This window comes from Sorex fumeus, unplaced genomic scaffold (assembly GCF_029834395.1).
Source record: "Sorex fumeus unplaced genomic scaffold, SorFum_2.1 ptg000024l, whole genome shotgun sequence".
Classification (NCBI taxonomy): Eukaryota; Metazoa; Chordata; class Mammalia; order Eulipotyphla; family Soricidae; genus Sorex; species Sorex fumeus.
The window spans coordinates 55,539,776-55,560,171 of NW_026606081.1; the positions used below are offsets into that span (position 1 = coordinate 55,539,776).

The following is a 20,396-nucleotide window of genomic DNA, read 5'->3' on the forward strand; positions in this document are numbered from 1 at the left end:
TGGCACACACATACAAGCCCCTGGTGGCCCCTGTGGTGGGTGAGCTGGATGGAGCCTCCTTAGGACTGTCAGCCTTCTCGTGCCTGTCAGGCCCCGGCAGCAGGAAGCTGGCTCAACTGTGCCATGCGCTTCCACTCCTCTGCCACCAGCCCTCATGCACGGAGTGTCCCCAGCCTAGGGCCTGTGTGAGCGTCATTCCTTATGCTCTCGGCAACAAAGGGTGTGTCGTGATAGACCCGAAGTGTCCCTGTTTTAGGGCCTGTGTGAGCTGCTTCCTTAAGCACCCGTGCACGGAGAGTGTTGTGGGGGTGCCCGGAGTTTCCCCATCTATGGCCTGTGTGAGCGTGGTTCTGGTGCTCAGGTGTGTGGGGCTATTGGGGTTCTGGGCTTCACCCTGATAGGGGTCTTCATCCCTGTCACCCTGCGCTTGTTGGTGTGGCTCTCTGCTCTGTGCCTGTGGTGGTATTGGTTTTGCTACCCCCGCCCCTCTTCCGTGGCTGATGTTGTTGAGATGACAGGGTGGAGGGACACTCGCGGCTGGCATTGGCAGTGGGGGTATTGGCTCCTGGGCTTGGGTGCCCTCTGGCAGTTGGGCCTCTCTCTGTGGCCGTCTCTGTGTCCCGGCCCCTCCCTGGAGCCTGCTGTGGGCCTTCCCCACAGCCGGTGGGTGGCATGGCCTGCAGGGCTGGGGGGCATCCTTGGCATCACCCCTGCTTTGAGTTTTTTATAATTTTTTAAATTTTATTTTCATAAAGTTGTTCACCATAATTATGTTCAACATTTCAACACTAATCCCACCACTATTACACCTACTCATCACCAGTATTTCAAAGTTTCCCACCTGCTCCGCAGGCAAATGCTAGATAATTTATTCTGTATTGCTTGTTATGAATAGTATACGATGTCTGTAAGGGTCTATCTCATAGTAATTAAACAAAAAAGGACAAAAAAAAGTATGAGATATCGTGTGGTCGCTTTTGTGGCTGTGCTCCTGGGATCGTAAAAATTTAAATAATTGAAGGCTGGAGCAATAGCACAGCAAGTAGGGCGTTTGCCTTGCACACGGCCGAACCAGGTTCGATTTCCAGCATCCCATATGGTCCCTTGAGCACCGCCAGGGGTAATTCCTGAGTGTAGAGCCAGGAGTAACCCCTGTGCATTGCCAGGTGAGACCCGGTCACGGTCACGGTCCTCCTGTTGTTCATCGATTTGCTTGAGCGGGCCCAGTAACATTGTGAGACTTGTTACTGTGTTTTGGCATATCGACAACGTCACGGATAGCTTGCCAGGCTTTGCTGTGCGGGCAAGATACTCTTGGTAGCTTGCCAGGCTCTCCGAGAGGGGCGGAGGAATCGAACTCAGGTCAGCCATATTGGCTGCGTGTAAGGCAAATGCCCTACCCATTGTGCTATTGCTCCAGCCAGGTGAGACCCAAAAAGCAAAAAAAAAAAAAAATTGGGGCTGGAGTGATAGCACAGTGGGTAGGGTGTTTGCCTTGCACGCAGCCAACCTGGGTTCGATTCCCAGCATCCCATGTGGTCCCCAAGCACTGCCAGGAGTAATACCTGAGTGCATGAACCAGGAGTAACTCCTGTGCATTGTCGGGTGTGACCCAAAAAGCAAAAAAAATTTTTAAATAATTGGGGTTTGGAGCCATCACTGCAGTGAGCATTTGGGAGTCTCTGGATCATGGCCATTAATGCACTTAAGTGGCAACTGGAGGCAGTTCATGGGCATGACAGCCAGGACCCCGGGAGGGCGGGAAGGTTACCCCTGCTTTGGCAGAAGGCAGGTGTAAGCTCTCAACCCTGTAGCTTACCTTGGCTTCCTGATCTAACCCTTTCCTTCTGGAGGCGCCCCCACTGCTAGGTTTTCTTTTTGCGGCCTCCTGGAGTTATTCTTAGGGGCACAACTGTGTCCTGGTTCTCTGAGCTGGGTGCAGGGGGGCAGGGTGGGCGAATGTGCAGTTCTCAGCGTTTTCCAGCGCTGACACATGGCCCCTCCCCAGGACCCCGAGAACTCACACAGGTGAGCGGGTTGCTCTCTCGCTGCATGTCCCCTCCCTGATTTCTAAGGACGCTTTTGTCTTTTGTTCCCAGGTGCCTGGTTGATGCTTCTGAGTTTATCTTGTTTCTTCTTTTTGGGGTGGGAGGAGACTGGCCACACATGGCAGTGCTCAGGGGTCACTCTGAGCATGGACGGTGCCAGAGATGGACTGTGGGTGGGCCGACGTCTGCCCTGTCTCTGTGGCCTCATTTGCTGAAGGCCCTGTTTGTTTCTCTGAGGGAACCCTGCTACGGGGCCACTCTTTGTTTGTCTGATTTTGGGTTTGGGGCCTCACTCGGTGGTGCTCACGGGTTACTCCTGGAGGGCATAGGGGATCCTATGGGGTGTCAGGGATTGAGACCGAATCGGATGCATGCAAGACCAACACCCTACCCACTATACTAACTCCTAGGCATCCTGGGCAGCTGGTTTTGGGGAGGACATAGGAGAGAGACCTTGACCTTCCTGTGACGGGCACAACTGGTGTCGCAGCCCCACCCTGTCAAACCTGACTGGCTGCATGGTGGGTGTCTCTACGTTCCTGGGGTGCCCTGCTCAGAGCACAGCCTCCATTTCAGCGGGACCCTCCACTCCATGCCAGATTTTAGAGTCTGGTGGTGGTCTTCAGGCTCAGCCCACTTGGAGACGGGGCTCTGCGTCAGCTTCCTCAAGCCACCTTGGAACCATCTGCCACTGACAACTTGGGCTAAGCTGCTGGCTCAGGTCCAGGAGCGGGAGCCGGAATGAGAGGGTCAGTGAGCCAACTCCTCTCTCTCTCTCTCTCTCTCTCCGTGCTTGCTATCTCCCTCTCCCTTTTCCTCCCTCTCTCCTTGTCTCTCCTTCCCTCATCCTTTCTCCCTCTCTCCCTCTCTCCCCCCTCTTTCTCCTCTCCCTCTCTCCTCTCTCTGATCTCTCTCTCCTACCTCCCCTGTCGCTCCTCTCCTCTCTCTTCTCTTGGCTGTCTCCCACATCTCTCTCCTCATTCTCTTCCCTGGCTGTCCTCTCCTCACCTCTCCCCACAGTTTCTCTTCTCTCCCTGCCTCCTCATTCTCTCCCTTCCCTCCCCTCCTGTCTCCCCTCCTCCTCTCCTCTTCCTAGTCTCCTCCTCCCTCTCCTCTCTTCTCTCTCCCTCCCTCCCTTTCTCCCCACTCGCCACCTCTTCCCTCTCTCCTTGCTCTCTCTCATCTTCCTCCTCCCTCCTCCTCTCTCTCTCCTCACTCCTCTCTGCTTTCTCCTGTCTCCCCCTTTCTCTTTTCCCCATTCATGCTCCCCCCACCAGCCAGAGGCACCCTCAGCATCATCCCAGGGTGTCTGCTGTGCCCTCTCGGGAGCGCTGTCCTCACCCAAGTTTGTAGAGCGGACATGGGTGCCCACTGGCTCTGCTCCACATGGGCCTCCAGAGAGGGGCCATTCCTGGGACCAAGGGGCCACCCCCGCCCCGAGTCTGCTAGATTCCTGCTGTGTGAAAGGACTGTGTCCCCATACTGCCCCCAACACCCTGCAGGACCTGGGGTGGCGCCTGGCAGGCCCTAAGTTCTGATCTCATCTACTGTGTCGCTGACACTGCAGGGTCAGTCCCCCCTGGGACCAGATGTCAGCAGAGGGGCTGGCTGGTGGCTGTGCTTGCTGTCTTCCAAGGATCTCCCTGTGATGTTCACCCAGATGCTCAGGGCTGGGATGTTCCCATCACTCTGGCAGAATGTGCTGGAATGTGATGGAGAGGAGAATGCGTAGGAGCCTGACCTTGACTGACCCCCTCCCAGTACTGGTATGGAAGCACCCCATACCCCTAAAGCCAGCCGGGGACCATGGATGTGTGGCTGTCTCAGGGTCAGCCCGTGGAGGAGGCTGGGGGCGTGGCTGGCCTCTGTCCTGTCCTTCCTCCAGGCTGGCCTGAGGACCCCAGCACAGAGTGACCAGGGATGACGGGGCAAGAGCCAGGACAGATGGCTGGGGGGTAGCTCTGCTCGTACCATTGGCTCAGAACAGCTTGTCGGAACCGGGGCCCACTTGGGACTACTATCAGGAGCAGCTTCTGGAGCCCTCTGACCCATTTCCCCCAGGGCCCTGAGTGCCCCGCAGTGGGCATGTGGCCACCCTGGTCAGCCTGTGTCTAGCCACCACTTGGGGCTGCTCTCAGCCCCACTGACAAAGTGGTGACTCAGGGTTGTCTTGAAGGAACTTCCAGCCTTCGCCTCCTGTCCCTCCTGTGGTGCTGTGAGCATGGGGCTGGCGGGGGGTGGGGGAGGGTTGTGAGCTCCACTGTGACCTGGTGGCCTGGTGGCTGCAGACCCTCAGGAAGGTGTGTGTGTGGCGGGAGGGGTGAGGGCCTGCGTGTGTGGGTGACTGAGCGCCACCTGCTGGTGCTGAGGGGGAGGGCCTGGCCACGGGGTTCCCATGTGAGTTGCTGCTCACCAACTCAAACCCTTAGGAATTGCCATCACAGCTGAGAAACGGGGCTTGCGCCTGCAGCCTCCTGTTCTCTCCTTGATTGGCTTTTGGACCACATCTGGCAGTTGTCAGAGCTGACTCCTGGTACTGTGCTCAGGGGTCACTCCTCGCAGGGCTCAGGAGGCTGTAGGGAGTGCTGGGGATTGAACCCGGATCAAACCCATACAAGACAAGTGCCTTACCCGCTCCAGCTCTAAATTTCTTTCAGCAAAAACTATTTTGTTTCACACACACAAAACACTAAAATTAACACAGGAGCTAGCAGGGAGCACACATGCTGGAGCAGGGGACAGGGACCTTTGCTTGGGGCCGTTTGTCTCCAGGGCTTCGCAGGGTAGAAACAGGGACAGTTGGGGTGGTTGGGGTGCAGCCAGCCTGGGGCTGGTCACTGTCCAATGGGAGGCATCACCTGTCCTCTGCCCACTCTGGCCATAAATGCCAAGTGCTAAAGGCTTCCCTCTGCTCCCGGATCCTCCAGGCAGCCAGATTGGAGGGTGCAGGCACCTTCCCACCTCTGCTGTGAAGGAGTCCCTGGGCAGTGCTGAGCCAGATGCCCCAGGGTTGTACCCAGAAGGCATTGCCAGGTGATAGCTAGCAGCCATGTGGCACCCCCCGCCCCGACACACACACAGCTTCATTGACTCTGCTTTCCCGAAGCAGTACACACACACACACACACACACACACACACACACACACACACACAGCTGCACATGTGGATACACCAGGGAGACACTGAGGCAGTGACAGTGGGGAGGGAGCAAGGGCACTGAGGCCAGTGAAGTCACGAAGCAGCAGACCACAGAGGCAGCAGTTTAGACGAGCAGGGCAAGTGGGACCCCACGTGTTCCCCTCAGCACCTCTGTCCCCCAGTCTTGGCCCACAGCCGAGGGGCAAGAAGGACTGAGGTCTTAGTGCGTGGCTGTTTTCTGGTAGCAGGTATGGACACGCTGCTGCCTTCACACACCGACTCAGGGAGACAGAAGGAGATGGGGAGAGAGTGGGGCGTGGAAGAAGCAGGGGAGAGACCCGAAGCCTTGTGTGAGCTTGGGTGGGTGATAGCAGGAAGGGCTGAGCACAAGTTTTGCATGTGGGAGGCACTGTGAGCCCCAACACTGTGGGTCCCCCTGATATACACATTGTGAACTCCTAGAAAGTCACACGGACATCCCGGTGCCCTCCGCTGAGGCACGTGGTCAGCAGTGACTTTTTGTCCCATCACGGTATGATCTCACTTACCTGTGGTACATAGACTAACAGGATGAGGAGGTGTAGTAAAGGGGCTGCCTAGATCACCCTTGACCCAGAGACTGGGTAGAGGAAGGACAGAGAAGGAAAGAAATCACAAAGGGAAGGAAGGAGAGAAAAGGAAGTAATGGGACTGAAGGTGTTTTTTTTTCCCTACAAGAGACATTTACTAATGTTCTATTGTATTTATAGTTTTGACATAGCAAACCAAGGTGAATTACACGGTGAAGCACATCCGTCTACATTTATATAACTCATGGGTGTTTGCTAATGCATTGTAAAACCAAGTGGTACAGCAAACAGGTCAGTCTTCAGTTATCCTGGCGATGTGGGAGGTGGTGTAGCCATGTATTCAACACAGACTCAACACCAAAAATGTGACTTCTAAGCTGCCACGGGAACTTCGCAACGTGTCTGTCCAGGGGAGGGAATGCGGGAGCTCTGGTGGCGGGCTCGGCTTTGAAACATTCCATGTCTGAAACTCAACTGCCAATTGTTTTGTAAACCACGACTCAAAATTTTTTTTTTGATTTTTGGGTCACACTGGGCGATGCTCAGGGGTTATTCCTGGCTCTTCACTCAGGAATTACTCCTGGTGATGATCGGGGGACCATATGGGATGCTGGGAATCGAACCCGGGTCGGCCGCGTGCAAGGCAAATGCCCTACCCGCTGTGCTATTGCTCCAGCCTACGACTCAGAATTTTAAAGAAAAATAGAAAGTGATTTTGTTCCGTGCTCCAGGCTGTGTCAGATCTGAGCCCAGGTCCCCACTCTGCCCTGTGCCCGCCCTGCCCCTGCCCCGCCATCCCTTTGTTCTCACTTGGTGACCTCGGGCCTGGGCCCACCAGGGTCTACACTTGCCACTGTTGTCTTGCAGGAGCCCTCCAGCACATTCTCTCGGGAGAAGCCAGGGCAGCTGGAGCTGCAGACAGCGGCCTGTTTCCTGCCCGCCCAGATTAGCCCTCCACGGGCACGCAGCAGCTCCACCAGTGAGTGTCCCCTCAGTGAGGGCGGTTGGTGACCCCACTCATGAACCTGCAGAACCGGGTGCCCCCTGCTGGGGAGGTCCATACCCCCAGGTGTTCTCAGGTATCACACCTCAGGCGGAAGGTGGGAGTTTCTGTCCTGCGTGCCGGTCTCTGCTGGGCGCAGGAACCCTGGGGAGAGAGGGAAGCCCGGGCTGAGTCACCCATCTCCTGGCCCAGGTGTGAGCGCCTGCCGTTCGGGTGATGTGGAACACTTCCTCAGCGGCAGCCCAAGCTCTGCCGCCCCCAGCCAGCAGCCCCCCTCACTGAGCAGTGGCCGCAAGTCATTGTCACAGCAGCTGGACGGGTCGGCAGGCCAGGCAGGGGTAAGTAAGGAGAGGAGGGCAACGGCCAAGCCATGAGGGGCAAAGCCAGGGTCTGTCCTGCCTGGTTTGAGGCCCTGAGCAGTGTCTTGAAGGTGAGGGTGTTTCCTTCCTGCCACGGGAGTGCGGCAGGGACGTGGGCAGGGGACATGGAGCCTCCCGCTGACCTGTTCCCGCTGCAGGGCCCCTGGAGAGCTGCACGGTCGCTGAGCAGTGCCCAGCTGGGGCAGCCCGCGGGGGTCCCACCAGCCTGGGTCATCTCCAGCGTGGTGCTGATGAAGGGCCAGGCCAAGGTGAGCATGGGTACCCTACAAAGACCACTAAGCCCCCACACTGAGCTCATGGAGGGAGCTGTGCCCCAGGGTCTCCTGCAATACTTTCTGGAAGTTTCTTCAACCCGATCATTGACCTCAGTCATATTCTCAGAGGCTCTGCTGCTGGGGCGGCTGTTTCTGTACCACCAGCCACCCCCAGTACAGGGCTGGGGCAGAACTTGGGGCCTCTCCTGGAGGAGGGGGTGGGGTTCTTGGGGTCCTTCATAGAAGGCACTGACCCTAACCCAGGAGCCATTGCATGCATATGGGGGGCACACACCTTCAATCCCACAGGAAGATAAAAATGGGGCACAGAGTAAGGTGCCTTCGTAATCTCTCCCTCAATGTTCCACACCTGGGCTGGACACAGCTCAGGTGGTCCAGTGCCCTCTCCTGGGCAGGAGGGGGTGTCCTTGCCATCCCCGACCCCATGTCCCCTCTGCATTTCCCCCACAGGGACAGGCCACGGCTGTGGGTTCTGCTCTGCACAGCTGAGTACCCCTGCAGGGCAGAACTTTCAAGGGGCTGCTGGGGGAGGTTTGTGAAGCCCAGAAGGGGCAAGAGGGCAAACCCAGTGACTTTCAGCTGAGATTCCAGTGGTCGTATGCATTAAGCCTCCATGTGCTGACCCATTGCCTCGACACACCCACTCACTGCAGTGCCCCGCGGTCAGAGGGTTGGTGCTGAGGAGCTCACTGGTCTGTCCTGGCGGCCAGGGCCGGTTTGTTCCCTGCGCAGCCCTGAGATGGGCTGTGCTGGGGGCTGAGGGTGAGGCTGGCTTGTTCCCCTCTGGCAGGGCCTTGGCTTCAGCATTGTGGGGGGTCAGGACAGCGCCTATGGCCCCATGGGCATCTACGTTAGGACCATCTTCCCCGGAGGTGCAGCTGCTGCCACTGGGCGCCTGCAGGAAGGTACAGCCACCACCAGACTCTACAAGGGCAGTGGAGGGCGGGTGGGGCACGGGGAGGCGAGCGTGTGCATGCTGACCCCCGGAACAAGCAGGTGGGTTTCCAGGTCTGGGAGCCTCTCACACGTACCTTCCTCTTGGGGGGTGCTGATGGCTGATGCGTGGTGGGGAGCCCCCGCTGCCCCTCGGAGCCCCCTCTGGGCATCTGAGTTGCCTGGGTCCCCTTTCTGGGGGAGTGTGGAGGGGAGTTTCAGTGCCAGACTCCCCCGGCCTCTGTGGGGCTCCCAGGACAGGTGGCAGGAGGCAGCCAGGAGCTGGGTGGGGTCGGACACTGGACCACATGGGAATGGGGCGGGACGGTGGCCAGGGTCTCCACTGCCCACGGGCGCTGCTGGAGGCCCAGGCTGGGGTTTCCTCCCCTTCTTGCCACAGGAGATGAGATTCTGGAGCTCAATGGGGAGCCCATGGCTGGACTCACCCACCAGGAGGCGCTGCACAGGTTCAAGGTGAGGGAGGGAGGGATGAGGTGGGTAGCCCAGCACCCTCCCCCTTCCCTCCCCTGTGGGTCTGGCCTGCCGTGGTGGTGCCTGGTGGTGCCGCAGGCAGCTGTGGCTGTCTCCCTGCCCCTTGCATGCACCGCTGTTAGTGCACTTCCACACCTACTTGCACGCCCGGTGGCATTTCCTTGCAGGATGGCTCCCTGCTTCTTGAGGGGCCCGGTTTGCTCTGCTCGCTCTAAATGCTCTCGTAATGCTCTCCCTCTCCCTCCGTCTCCCTTTCCTGTGTTTCTGTGTCTCTGCCTTCAGCAAGCCAAGAAAGGCCTGCTCACCCTGACGGTGAGAACCCGCCTCACGGCGCCTCCTGCCCTGAGCAGCGCCCTGTCCCCACCGCTGTGCCGCTCACTGAGCTCGGGCACCTGCGCCTCCGTGGACAGCACCTGGGCCCTGGGCAGCAGCGTCCGGCCCAGCTACCGGGTCCTGGTGGAGGTTTCCCTGCACAAAGGTGGGCTGCGCACACGCTGTCTCCCCACCGCACGGGGTGTCGGGCACCAGTCTAGCAGCTCCCACCCACCTGGCAGCGCATCCAAATCCCACCGGGTGCCCCCTAGCTATGGGGAGCTCAGAACAGAGCAGACCTGGCCACGCGCCACCCCCCCACCCCAAACAACACACAAACTCAAACACACATACCCCACACCCTCCCCTACAACGACACACAAACTCAACCCCATGTACCACAAATTCTCCCCCACAACTACATACGCCCCAACCACATGTACCGCCACCCCACCCCCCAGCCCAGAGGCCCCTTCTGACAGGGGTAGTGGTCCAGGGCTGCTGTTGACTCGCGTCTGTCCGCAGAGGCCGGCGTGGGTCTGGGTGTGGGCCTGTGCAGTGTCCCCAGCCTGCAGAGTGTCTCCGGCATCTTTGTGCTCGCCCTGTCACCTGGCTCGGTGGCACACCTGGACGGGCGGCTCAGGTTGGTCCCAGTGGGGCGTGGCGAGCCCGTGGGGAGCACTGTGGGTCTATTTCCTCATACTGAAACTACTGGGGGGCTTGCATCCCCTCACAAGAACCAATCCCAGCACCTGCCTTTTCAGTGCTTTGGGGGGAGCCCCCCACACTGGTGTCCAGGAAGGGGTGCTCTGCAGGGCCACAGCTGGCAGGAGGGGGAGGGGCTGGCCAAAAACATGTGCCCAGTGCCCTGAGCACCCCCTCGCCCTTCTCGGGGACAGGGAGTCCCGCTGTGTCCCCCGTGGGTGTCTTCACATGCCTGGCTTCCTGTCCCCATGGGGGATACTGGGGTTCCCTATCACTTGGGCTGTCTGAGGGACACCTATAAGCCTGGGAAGGAGCATGGAGAGGTGGGCCATCTGGGTGGCAGGGGCACTGCTCTGGGCTATGAGGGGGGTCTCAGGGATCTCCCACCTCCTGCAGGTGTGGTGATGAGCTGGTGGAGGTCAGCGAGTGCCCCGTGCGCTGCATGACACTGAGTGACGTCTATGCTCTGCTGAGCCACTGTGAGCCTGGCCCTGTCCCCATTGTCGTCAGCCGCCACCCTGATGCACAGGTGCGCGCCTCCCTCCCTGTGACCCTGTCCAGGTCTCTGGGATGAGTTAGGGGTGTAGGCTGCGGGCTCAGGGCCAGGAAGGCTCCTCCCTGGCACACTCTGAGCCTGCCTGGGTGCCCAGGGTGTCACCTGCAGTTTGCAGGGTCCTTGGGAGGGGGAGGAGAGACACTCTGTGTGTGTGCTCCCCCGCCCCCAGGTGTCCGAGCAGCAGCTGAAAGTGGCCGTGGCACAGAGTTCGGAGACTGTTCGCTTTGGGAGGGAGAAGCCGGCGTGTGGGCTGGACGGTGAGGAGTAGGCCGGGGGGGGAGGGGAGGGTGGGGAAGAGTTGTCGGGTCCCCCAATCACTGCTGCTCACACTGCAAGTCTGGATGGGGCCTGGGGCAAATCAGGGGTGTTCTGGCCTGCCTCATCCATGGGGAGAAATGCTCCCCTGCACCATCAGACTCAGACTCCAGGTCGGAAAAAAAGAATGGTGTGTTGGGGCCCCTGTCTCACATATGCGAAAAGGGTAGAGGAAGATTGGGATCCCCGACTGGCAAGGAGGGATGTCCACCCAGAAGCTTGCTGGGTGGGGGTGGGGGGCAGGTGTGGTGTGTGTGTCTGTGTGAGATGGGGGCCCACAGACTCCCTATATGGAGAAACCCATGCTGCCGGCATCTGTGCCACCATCTGTCCACCCCTACTTGAGCAAGCTGGGGCTCTCTCTTCATCCCTGTCACCCTGAGACTCCAAAAGTCAAATGCTTCCCCTGAAAGCCTCCATACCCACAGGGACCAGCCCTGGCCAGGTGCCCTGAGATGGACCTGTGGGTGCCCCATGCTCACCTGGGTGCCCCGTGCTTCCCAGCAGGTGCCAAGCGGCTGGAGAGTAGCTGGCATGGGCGGCCAGCCCTGGAGAGGGGCGAGAGTGGGCCACCTGCCCGCCGTAGGCCACAGGCCATGGCACGTTCCAGCAGCTATGCTGCTGCGTCCCCAGGGGGCAGCCCCTGCAGTGCCCATAAGCCCCCTGCTTTGGACCCTGAGGTTGGCACCCCCAGCCCTCCCCGGGAGAACTGGGCACTTCCCACTGACCAGACCACCCACCCACCCCTGCGTCTGCGCAAGTCCTGTGAGATCCTGGTGCGGAAGCCCACGAGTTGCAAACCAGTGCCTCCACCGCGGAAGTACTTCCGGGGCACCAGCCCCCCACTGCAGGGCACCCCCAAGGCTGAGCACACTACTTACCAGGTAAGAGAGACCTGGGTCCCCTCGTTCTGGGCACACCCCAAAGGGAAGCTCATGACACATTGCTGTGTCAGAATGCTGGGAGCAGAGTCTAGGGCTCGGGGTGCCAGGTTGCTAAGGAAGGGGCACCTGCCACCATGGTGCAGTGCTGACTGCTGCACCCCTAGCGTCAGAACGGGGTGATGAGGACACAGAACCCTTTGCTGCAGCTTTCTGGCCCCCGCCACCTCTCACCCCCACCCTACAGTCTTCCCTGGGCACCCAGACTCCTCTTTGCTATTGGATGGCTTCCCACCCCATCTTCCATCTACTTCCCTTCAAGAGAATGAACTCTGACCCCAGGAAACTGCTAAGGAGACAGTTGTAGGAGCAGTTCATTCGCAGGAGCACAGGACGGGAGTATCGCAGGAAAGGGGGGTCTCCTAGGACGGGGTGCCACAAGAGCCCAGGTGCCGGTTGACAGGAAGTCCCGACTCTGACTTCATACTGTCTCGTTTCCTGTTTACACCCCAGGAAGCCAGTGGGCCACAGCCACCGCCACCAGCACAGGAAGGGGTGGCGGGGACAGTCGTCAGCACCTTGGCCTTGTCCTGCTGTGCGGGGTCTGCAGCCGGGGGGCCCGCACCAGCAGGGACAAGTGGCTGTGCAGGTGGGTGCCTGGGGCTTTCGGGGGGTGGGCAGGGGTGATGCTCGGTGGGACCCCTATGATAAGGAAGGGGCTGTGGAGGTGTGACACAGGTTACAGGGCCTGGGGAATGCACCTGCCCTCCCCCCCTCCCGGGGTCCAGGAGGGTGAGGCGCCCTGCTGGGGGTGCAGCGGGACCTTTCTGCCCTCAGGAGCCCTGGTGTCCCCCACAAAGCCCTCGCTACTCCGGAGGCAGGCACGTGTGGACTGCGGAGGCCCCACACCCTCTGACGACCCCTGGGTGCGCATCTCTGGTTGCATCAAGACTCTTTTCAGTCCTGCCATGAGCGAGTGCCCGGGACGCGGGGAAGATGGGGTGCAGGGGGCCCTGCCCAAGCCCCCTGCTGCCACCTCACCAGCCGACAGCAGCACCGGGAAGAAGGGCCCACCTGTGGCCCCCAAGCCAGCCTGGTTTCGCCAGAGTCTGAAGAGCTTAAGGGGCCGGGCCCTAGACCATCAGCCACTCCCTGACGGGGGCTCCCTGGAGCCGCCAGCACACCTGGAGCGCCAGGGCCCCCCTGCTCACACCAGCACCTCCATCAGGCAAAAAATCAGCTCCTTTGAGACCTTTGGCTCCTGGAAACTGCCCAAGAGGGAGGCCCAGAGACTTGAGCTGCAGAAGCCCAGTCCCGCAGGGGTACAGAGCCCCACCAAACTGCAGCAGCAGCCCCCATGCCCCCCAGAAGTCTCTGATGCCAGTCCTCCTGGGATGTCTGCGCCCTCCTCCCCCGGGCATCCCTGCAGTCAGCCAGCCCCCCTACCCAAGCCAGACACCCCCAGAGGGTGCCTATCCCAGCTGGCTGGGGACTCTCTGGGACCTGGGAACAAGCGGCCCACCCAGCGGGCCCATAGCTTCCCCCTGGCCAGCCCCGTGCCCAGGGAGGGAGCCCCTAGTAGGCTGTATGGCCTCAGCTCCCAAGTGTCCTCTGCCGTCCTTCGCTCTCTGCTCAGCCGCCTCCCAGCCACGCCCAGCTCACCGCCCAGTGGAGACCCTGCCGAGCTGGCCGCCACCAGTGACACCGGCTTCTCACTCAAGTGAGTGATGTGCTTGCTGTCACTTCCCTTCTCTCTCTTGTCCTGTCGGCACCCCAGAATGTATGTGAATGTGTGCACACAAGAGCGTGTGTCTGTGTGCTGGTGGTAGGTGCCTGTGATGCTTGTGGTTTATGAGTGTGTGACTGAGTCTGGGCCCACGCTGTGGAAGGGGTTTTCCCAGCACTTTCTTGGCAGGTGGTCACAGGCGATCCCTCTGGGACGTGACCTGCCATACTCAGACCGGCTGAGTGCAGGATAGGCTCTGTCCCTCCAGGGACCCGCTGGCCCTCTGCAAGTGAAAGATGGGATGTCTAGGTCCCCCTCCTCCTTGTTGCTCCCCACTAACATCAGTGCCAATGAGCTCCAGCTGGAACATCGTGCACTTCTGGGGTGCTGGCTGGGGTAAGGGGGGTTCTCAGAGGATACTAGAGCCTCCGGTTGTAGCTTGGGCTCTGAACTTCACGGCTGACTCCTGCTCGTGCCTCTGGCAGCCTCTCGGAGCTGCGGGATTTCCAGGAGGGGCTGGCGAGGACACCCGAAGCTGAGGAGCACGCGCCCCGCTCCCCGCAGCCAGGCCAGTCGGTGCTGACCCTGCTGAGCACCGAGGAGCTGAGGACACTGCTGGAGGAGGTGAAGAGCCTGGACAAAGCCACACTCGAGGTAGGGACATTGCCACGGGGGTACTGTGTGTGTGTTTGTGTTGGGGGGGGTCATTCTGAATGCCTGTCTGTATACAGAGATGGCTGGTGTGTGTGAGGTGCCCATCTGTTCAGGGTGTTTTTCGTGTTGGGGGTGATGCTTAGCCCATCTGCACTTGGTGTGTGTGTGTATATTGTCGGGGGTTCACTCACCCCATCTATATTTGGTGTGTGTAGTGGGGAAGGGAGGGACACAATGCCTGTCTGTACAGGGTGTGTTGTGGGATCACTCAGCCTGACTGTATGGGGTGACTGTGTGTTTGATGTGGAGAGGCTCTTTCTATACAGGGAATGTGTCTGTGTGTTGTGGGTGGTCACTCAGCCTCTCTGTACAGGGTGTGTGTGTGTGTGTGTGTGTGTGTGTGTGTGTTGTGGGCAGCTTACTCAGTCTGTATAGGGGATGGGTTTTGGGACACTCAGCCTGTCTGTATGGGTACATTTGTGTGTGTATTGTGGGGGGGCTCTCTTGGCCTCTTTGTATAGGTTGTGTGTTGTGGGGGGCTCTCACAGGCTGTCTGTCCAGGATGTGTTTGTGTTATATGAGTGGGGGGGCGGGGGGAGGAGGAACATGAGTATTAACAAGCCCAGTAAGGGTCAGATGTTCGATATGCACTTAGAGAGCTCAACGGAACAAGGGAGGAAGAAGGAGGAGAAAGGAAGAAAGGAGGAGGGGGGAGGGCGGAGAAAAAGCAGCAGCAGATGCCGATGGTGCTGATGGTGGGCTTCACAGGCTCACCCGCTTGTCTGCCAACGTGGAGGATCACACAGCCTCTGTGTGGTGTGTTGTGGGGGGCTCATTCAGCCTGTCTCTGCAGTTGTGTCACTCCCCCTCTTTGGTGTACCTGTTTGTATGGGGAGCTTGTGTGTTCGCCGTGGAGGATTTGTACGTGGTATGTTGGGGGGTTCAGTCTGTATCTCTAGGGTGTTTATGTGTGTTGTGGGATTCTCGGCCTGTTGGGACCAGCTGTGTGTGGCTGGGGACTCACCCAGCCTCTCTACCGGGTGTGTGGCGGGTGCTCACTCAGCCTGACTTGGAGAGGTGTGTGTTTATGTATAGATTATTGGGGGCTTACTCAGAATCCCCGTATCCGTGGGCGTGTTAGGGGATGCTTGCTCAGCCTATCTGTATAGGGTGTGTTTGTGGGACTATTACAGGGGGCTCACTCAGTCTCTCTGTTTAGGGGTGTGTCTTGTGGGACACTCAGCCGGTTAATGGTTTGTGTGCGTGGTGTGGTGTGCATACTCATCTTGTACGTACTGTGTGTGTGTGTGGGGGGGGGGGGGCAGGGCAGTCTCAGTTGACCCAACTCTGTATAGGGTGTGTGTGTGTGTGTTGTGAGGGGCTCACTTGCCTATCTGGACAGGGTGTTTGTGTGTGCTCTGGGGCTCACTCAGCTGTCTGTGTAGGTGTGTGTTGTGAGTGCGTTCACTAGCCTGTCGATACGTGGTATATTTGGGGGACTCACTCAATCTGGGTTCCCCCATGGAATCGTTGTTGTGTTGTGGGGCTCACGTGCCTGTTCCCTCACAGCAGCTGGAGCGTGTGCGTGTCACGGTCCTGCACAAGGCGGCAGGGGCGGGCCTGGGCTTCAGCCTGGCCGGAGGGGCTGAGCTGGAGAATAAACTCGTTACGGTGAGTGCCACCACCCGTGTCTCACTGCTGACCCCACACTCACACGCTCCCTAGAGGCACAGAACAGACCCAAGCAGACCACTGCTCGCGGGCCCAGGTGGCAGTGCACAAAGTTACTTTATGTTCCCCAACCCTGGGAAAGTTTGTTCCAAGCACTGGTACTTGACATGGGGACATGGCTTGGAAACACGAGGGCGGTGGTGAGTTTAGGCCTGGGGCGCGGGGGCGGCAAAGGCCAGCCAGTCCTCTGAAAGCCCCCCCCTTCTCCCCAGGCTCTGGGGACTTGTGACCCACCTGTCCCCACCATCCCCGCAGGTGCACAGAGTCTTCCCTGATGGGCTGGCGGCCCAGGAGGGCACCATTGAGAAGGGCAGCGAGGTCCTGTCCATCAACGGCAAGTCCCTCAAGGGTGCCACACACCAAGAAGCGCTGGCCGTGCTCCGGCAGGCACGGGGCCCCCAGCAGGCTGTGGTGGTCACCAGGAAGCTGGAGCCCCAGCCCCCCACAGCACCTGCTCTGCCTGTGGAGCCTGGTAAGTGCCAACACTGCCAGGGCAGCGGGGTCTGTTTGTGGTGCTGCCACCCCTCACCAGGCCTGTGTCTCAGCAGCGGAGAGTGCGGTGTTTACTATCACGTTGGTCAAGGCAGCGGGCAGCGTGGGCTTCAGCCTGGATGGCGGTCAGGGGTCCCTAAACGGGGACCGGCCTATAACAGTCAACAGGATCTTCCAAGGTGGGTGCTCTGGCTCCTCCCTCACTCCTAGATCTGCGAGGATCCTTCTCCCACCTTTCTGGAATCTCCTGTGTTTTGCCCGCCTGTATTGGGAGTAAGCCAGCGCAACACGGCACATGGGTCACTTGGCCAGCCTTGGGGGAGTCAGGAATGTGTGCCCTGAGGACTGAGGGCTGCTCCTCCATGCTCTCCTCTGCCCGGCTCAGGGGCAGCAGCTGGGAGCGCCGGGGAGAGTCTGCAGCCGGGAGACGAGATCCTGACCCTGGGCAGCACCACCATGCAGGGACTCACACGCTTCAAGGCCTGGAAGGTCATCAAGGCGCTGCCTGACGGCCCCGTCACTATTGTCATCCGGAGGAGGGGCTGTGGGGCCCAGGGGGCACCCATGGCAGAGGACCCACACTGAGGCCACAGCCCCACCACACTCAGGGATTCAGCACTGGTGCTCCCATGGCCAACCCCGGCCACACCTTCTAAAGGAGGCCCCCCGCAAGCCCGGGGCTGCCCCAGGTGAGGACGGACGAAGAGCACAGCACTGGGTGTTCCGGCCATGGCCCATGGTGGTGGAACAGATCCCAAGCAGCTTCTCCGTCCAGAACAGCTTCTTTGGACGGTTCTGAGCCTGCTGGCCGGGTAGGCATGAGAAAACACCAGTGTGAACAGACACAAATAAAAGTACCTTTCCGGAAGGAATGCGGAGCTTCTTTCTAGAACCCACCCTCCAATTCATAGCTGCTCCCAAGGGCAGAACTGGGTCAGGGTGGACGAGGTGGCAGAGGCATGCCACGTGCTGGGGGCAGGGTGCAGGGCCCCTGAGGAAGTGCAGCCATCAGCCTTGCAGGGCCCGCTCCAGGTTGGCATAGAAACCGGCCATGCTGCGGGGGAAGAAGGAGTCCACTGCGCTCCGGGGCAGCAGGCCACTCAGGTCAGTCTGGAAAAACGTCACCAACTTTGTCCTGCCAGGGTCCCTGTGCCAGTGGGGACACAGCTGTGAGGGTCAAGGGCGCCCCAAGAAGAGTCAGACTCAACTTCAGCCTCTGGTGGGTGTCTCCAAGGGGCCCAGGACAGACACTCCCATTCTGGGCCTTGTTAAAGTGAGCAGGGCTGCTGGTTGACCAGGCATGGAGCTCAGCGGGCAGAAGGTGGTGGTTTCCTCATCTGCTAAAGGGCGCCATGACCACACCGTGACAGTGGGGATGGGAGTTCTGGAGTTCTTGAAGGTGCTGGGGGGAATCTTAGCTCCTGGACCAGAGGTAGTAGGCTCCCCACCCCTCCGCTCCCCTTCCCCTCGCCATCCTCACCCTGGCAGGGGCTCACAGAGGCAGCCGCAGGCATGGTTGAACCCACGCACGTAGCCTGGCTGTGGGGGGCAGGATGGATGTTCCACGTTGGTAGCTGCAGGGCGAAGAGGGGGCTGTGAGTCCCAAGTTTAGGGTACAGTGCCCTGCTCACGTCCACAACCTTCAAACTTCAGCCATGGGAATAGAGAAGCCTCGTGGACCTCACCTCCACCCATAGTCCCTGCGCTGTGAAGGCCCGGAGTCCTGTCCAGGCACCAACAGGAACCTCATAGGGCTGAGCCGGCTCCCTGGGAACTTGGTCGGAGGTGTGGGCTGGAGGAGTCGGGCTCCAGGACTCACCGTTGGAGCTGATGGTGCCATCCTCGTACGTCCGCACCAACACCAAGTCCACAAAGTCCCGGGGCGAGATGAGCTTCATGGCGGCGGAAGGGGTGGTGGTCCTGCTAACGCAGAGGGTCTGCAGAGCGACGGGAGCAGGGGCTGACACCCAGTGCACCTCATGCACAGGAGGGTGGGGCAAAACCTGGGGCTCCCCACAGCCTTCCTGCACCGCTGGGGTCCAAGGCAAGGCCAGAGGAGGGCACCATGCAAGAGCTCAGGACGGGGCTTCTCCCTTTCAGGGTTATATAACCTGACCCCACCTGCTTCTCCTATCTCAGCAACCTGCTAGGAACGGGTTACACCTTTTGTCTGCACACACCAGCTTCTAGATTCTTCCCCAAATGCATGCCCAGGGGTGGCAATGCCAGGCCTCTGCTGTCCCCAGCACAAGCAGCAGAAACTTCTAGAACTCTGCCTATGAGGTCCTGAGCTCTGACAGCTCTGACGAGAGCTCTTACCTAGTGCTGCTCCCCATGGCCCTGCAGGGGGGACTTGGAGAAAATGGAGAGAGACCCTGAGGCATGGATGGGGGGTGGCTGGGGGGTCCTGTTGGAAATCAGGACAGGGCCCCTTCTGGCATGTTCCATTTCCTGCAGCCCAGCCTGCCTCCCACAGACACACTGTCAGGGGAAAGGAACTTGAAACGTCTAACAAAGATGTGCTTTGAAATGGGCCACACCATGGAGCAGTTCCTGTGACTTGTTCTGTCCTATCCAGAGTGGCACACGCATACATGTCGGTGTGCACAGGAGTGAGCGGCCGCAGGTAAACAGGTATCAGGCTGGGGGTGGGGGGTTGCCTCCCCCTCATCGTGAGGCTGAGTGAAGGCTTGACGTGGGGCCAGCTCACCCCAGTGACTCGGCCTCACCTCTGATGGATGCCAAACCTTTTTACCTGCCCCACAAGGTTCATGTCCAGGCTGACATGGCCCCTGAAGCCAGTTTCACAACAGGCAGTGTGGACACCACAGCGTGGGTTCCAAAACCACGCCTCAGCCACACTGCCTTCCCACCAGCTCTGGGGGAAAGTTTTCCTGGTTTCCTGCAACCCTCCTGCCAGCGCCCCACTCACATGAGAATCCAGAGGTGGGAAGTCCCACTCACCCCCTCAAAAGGTCCGTGTCCAGGTGGTTCCTCCCTGGAGCCCTAGGATCACCCTGCCCTGGCAGCAGCTTCCCAGGAAGGACTTTCCCTGAGCAGGGAGGGGGCCAGCTTGGACCCTGAGTCGAGACACTTACATCGCTGAAGGTCTGGACGATCTCGAAGCTGGTCACATTCTCGTCCCACTGCTGCCGAAGGCCCCCTGCCTCGGGCTTGATGTAGTCCCACACCCGGGCAGGCGGAGCGTCCACCACACCTTCGCCACGGTACCTGGGGGTGGGAAGGGCTCTGACCACTGGGACCCCGCCCAGCCCTGCACCCTGGGCCTGAGCTGGCAAGAACACAGTGTGCTGGAAGCGACTCTGCAAAGAGCCGAGGCAGTGCAGCGGTCTGGAACCCGGGGAGCGCCTGACCAGCCCAGAACGAGGCGTGACTTACAGGTGCCCTGGGAACTCCACAGAAGGCCGCCAGGAAACGGACACTCCGTTCTGTCAAAAGGCACAGAATCGCAGACCCTGAGCGCCCGGGGGCTGGGGGCAGCCCAGGGGAGACTCGCGCCCCGGGGTGGCCAGGTGTGGGGCAGTAGGGGGCACCACCAAGGCACCCTGCTGGCCAGCCCAGCCACCTACATACAGCTCCCTGTCCACATTCCGCGTGCCGAGGAGCTGTCAGGGGAAAAGGCTCCCGCGGGAGCTTGTGTCCACTTGCGCGGGGTCAGCACCCGGCCCGCCCAGGGTCGCACTCACGCTCTGCCGGCAGACCTTCCAGCCCGACGCGTCTCGCCGGTACTGGAGCACCTTCTCCGCCACCTCCCCGGCTCTCTGCACGGCCTCGGCGGGTTCCATGACACGGAACTGCGTGCACAACGCGGGGCGACTGGGCGGCGGCGCTGGCCAGCCCGAGCCGGAAAGCCCGGGCCCTGGGCGGGGCTGGGGATCCCGCTCCCGGATTGGCCCGGGGCGGGCCTGGCTCCGCCCCTCTCCGCGATTGGCTGGGGCCGCGCAGGCCGATCCCGCTCCACTCTGGCCCGGCCCCTCCCCACGCCCGGATTGGCCAGGGCCTCGGGGGCGGGGTCGCCCCTCCCGGCCACGGCCCCTTCCGATTGGCCAGTTGCTCGGCCCATCCCGCCCCTCCGCCTTAGGCCTGTCCTTCCCCGCCGGGCGCCGCGCCCACCTGGGGTGTCGTGACGCGGTGGCGTCGGGTTGGCTAGCTGAGAGTGAACT

The 20,396-nt window shown here is 60.3% G+C and overlaps 2 protein-coding genes across 5 annotated transcripts in view; one reads left to right on the plus strand and one right to left on the minus strand.

Moving 5' to 3' along the window:
* Nucleotides 1–16,920, plus strand: part of LOC130023809 (cilia- and flagella-associated protein 161-like) — a 59,765-nt gene extending 42,845 nt beyond the window's left edge. For 2 of the 3 annotated variants that reach the window (XR_008792491.1, XR_008792492.1), the window contains one exon: nucleotides 6,953–7,174. Coding sequence is in view for 1 of the 3 variants with exons in the window: in XM_056114417.1 (XP_055970392.1) it covers nucleotides 6,625–6,736; nucleotides 6,953–7,098; nucleotides 7,278–7,388; nucleotides 8,206–8,320; nucleotides 8,749–8,822; nucleotides 9,123–9,318; nucleotides 9,678–9,795; nucleotides 10,254–10,386; nucleotides 10,583–10,670; nucleotides 11,233–11,612; nucleotides 12,123–12,258; nucleotides 12,447–13,329; nucleotides 13,821–13,989; nucleotides 15,559–15,660; nucleotides 15,976–16,192; nucleotides 16,269–16,391; nucleotides 16,598–16,797 (3,303 nt within the window). In the remaining 2 variants the exon portion in view is untranslated. Of the gene's footprint in view, nucleotides 1–6,624; nucleotides 6,737–6,952; nucleotides 7,175–7,277; nucleotides 7,389–8,205; nucleotides 8,321–8,748; nucleotides 8,823–9,122; nucleotides 9,319–9,677; nucleotides 9,796–10,253; nucleotides 10,387–10,582; nucleotides 10,671–11,232; nucleotides 11,613–12,122; nucleotides 12,259–12,446; nucleotides 13,330–13,820; nucleotides 13,990–15,558; nucleotides 15,661–15,975; nucleotides 16,193–16,268; nucleotides 16,392–16,597 lie in introns of those variants that run through there. The other variant, XM_056114417.1, reaches the window with a different exon arrangement.
* Nucleotides 16,921–17,071: 151 nt separating this feature from the next.
* Nucleotides 17,072–20,091, minus strand: STARD5 (StAR related lipid transfer domain containing 5). Of its 2 annotated transcripts, none has more exons than XM_056114432.1 (6): nucleotides 19,920–20,091; nucleotides 19,612–19,661; nucleotides 19,311–19,443; nucleotides 18,032–18,149; nucleotides 17,693–17,786; nucleotides 17,072–17,359 (listed from the first exon to the last, which is right to left on the minus strand). In XM_056114432.1, exons 1-6 carry the CDS (start codon nucleotides 20,016–20,018, stop codon nucleotides 17,221–17,223), a joined length of 633 nt encoding a protein of 210 aa, XP_055970407.1. In that variant the 5' UTR covers nucleotides 20,019–20,091; the 3' UTR covers nucleotides 17,072–17,220. The 2 variants fall into 2 exon arrangements, with proteins under 2 accessions (XP_055970407.1, XP_055970409.1); XM_056114434.1 differs by having other exon boundaries at nucleotides 17,212–17,379.
* Between the last annotated feature and the right edge of the window lie 305 nt (nucleotides 20,092–20,396).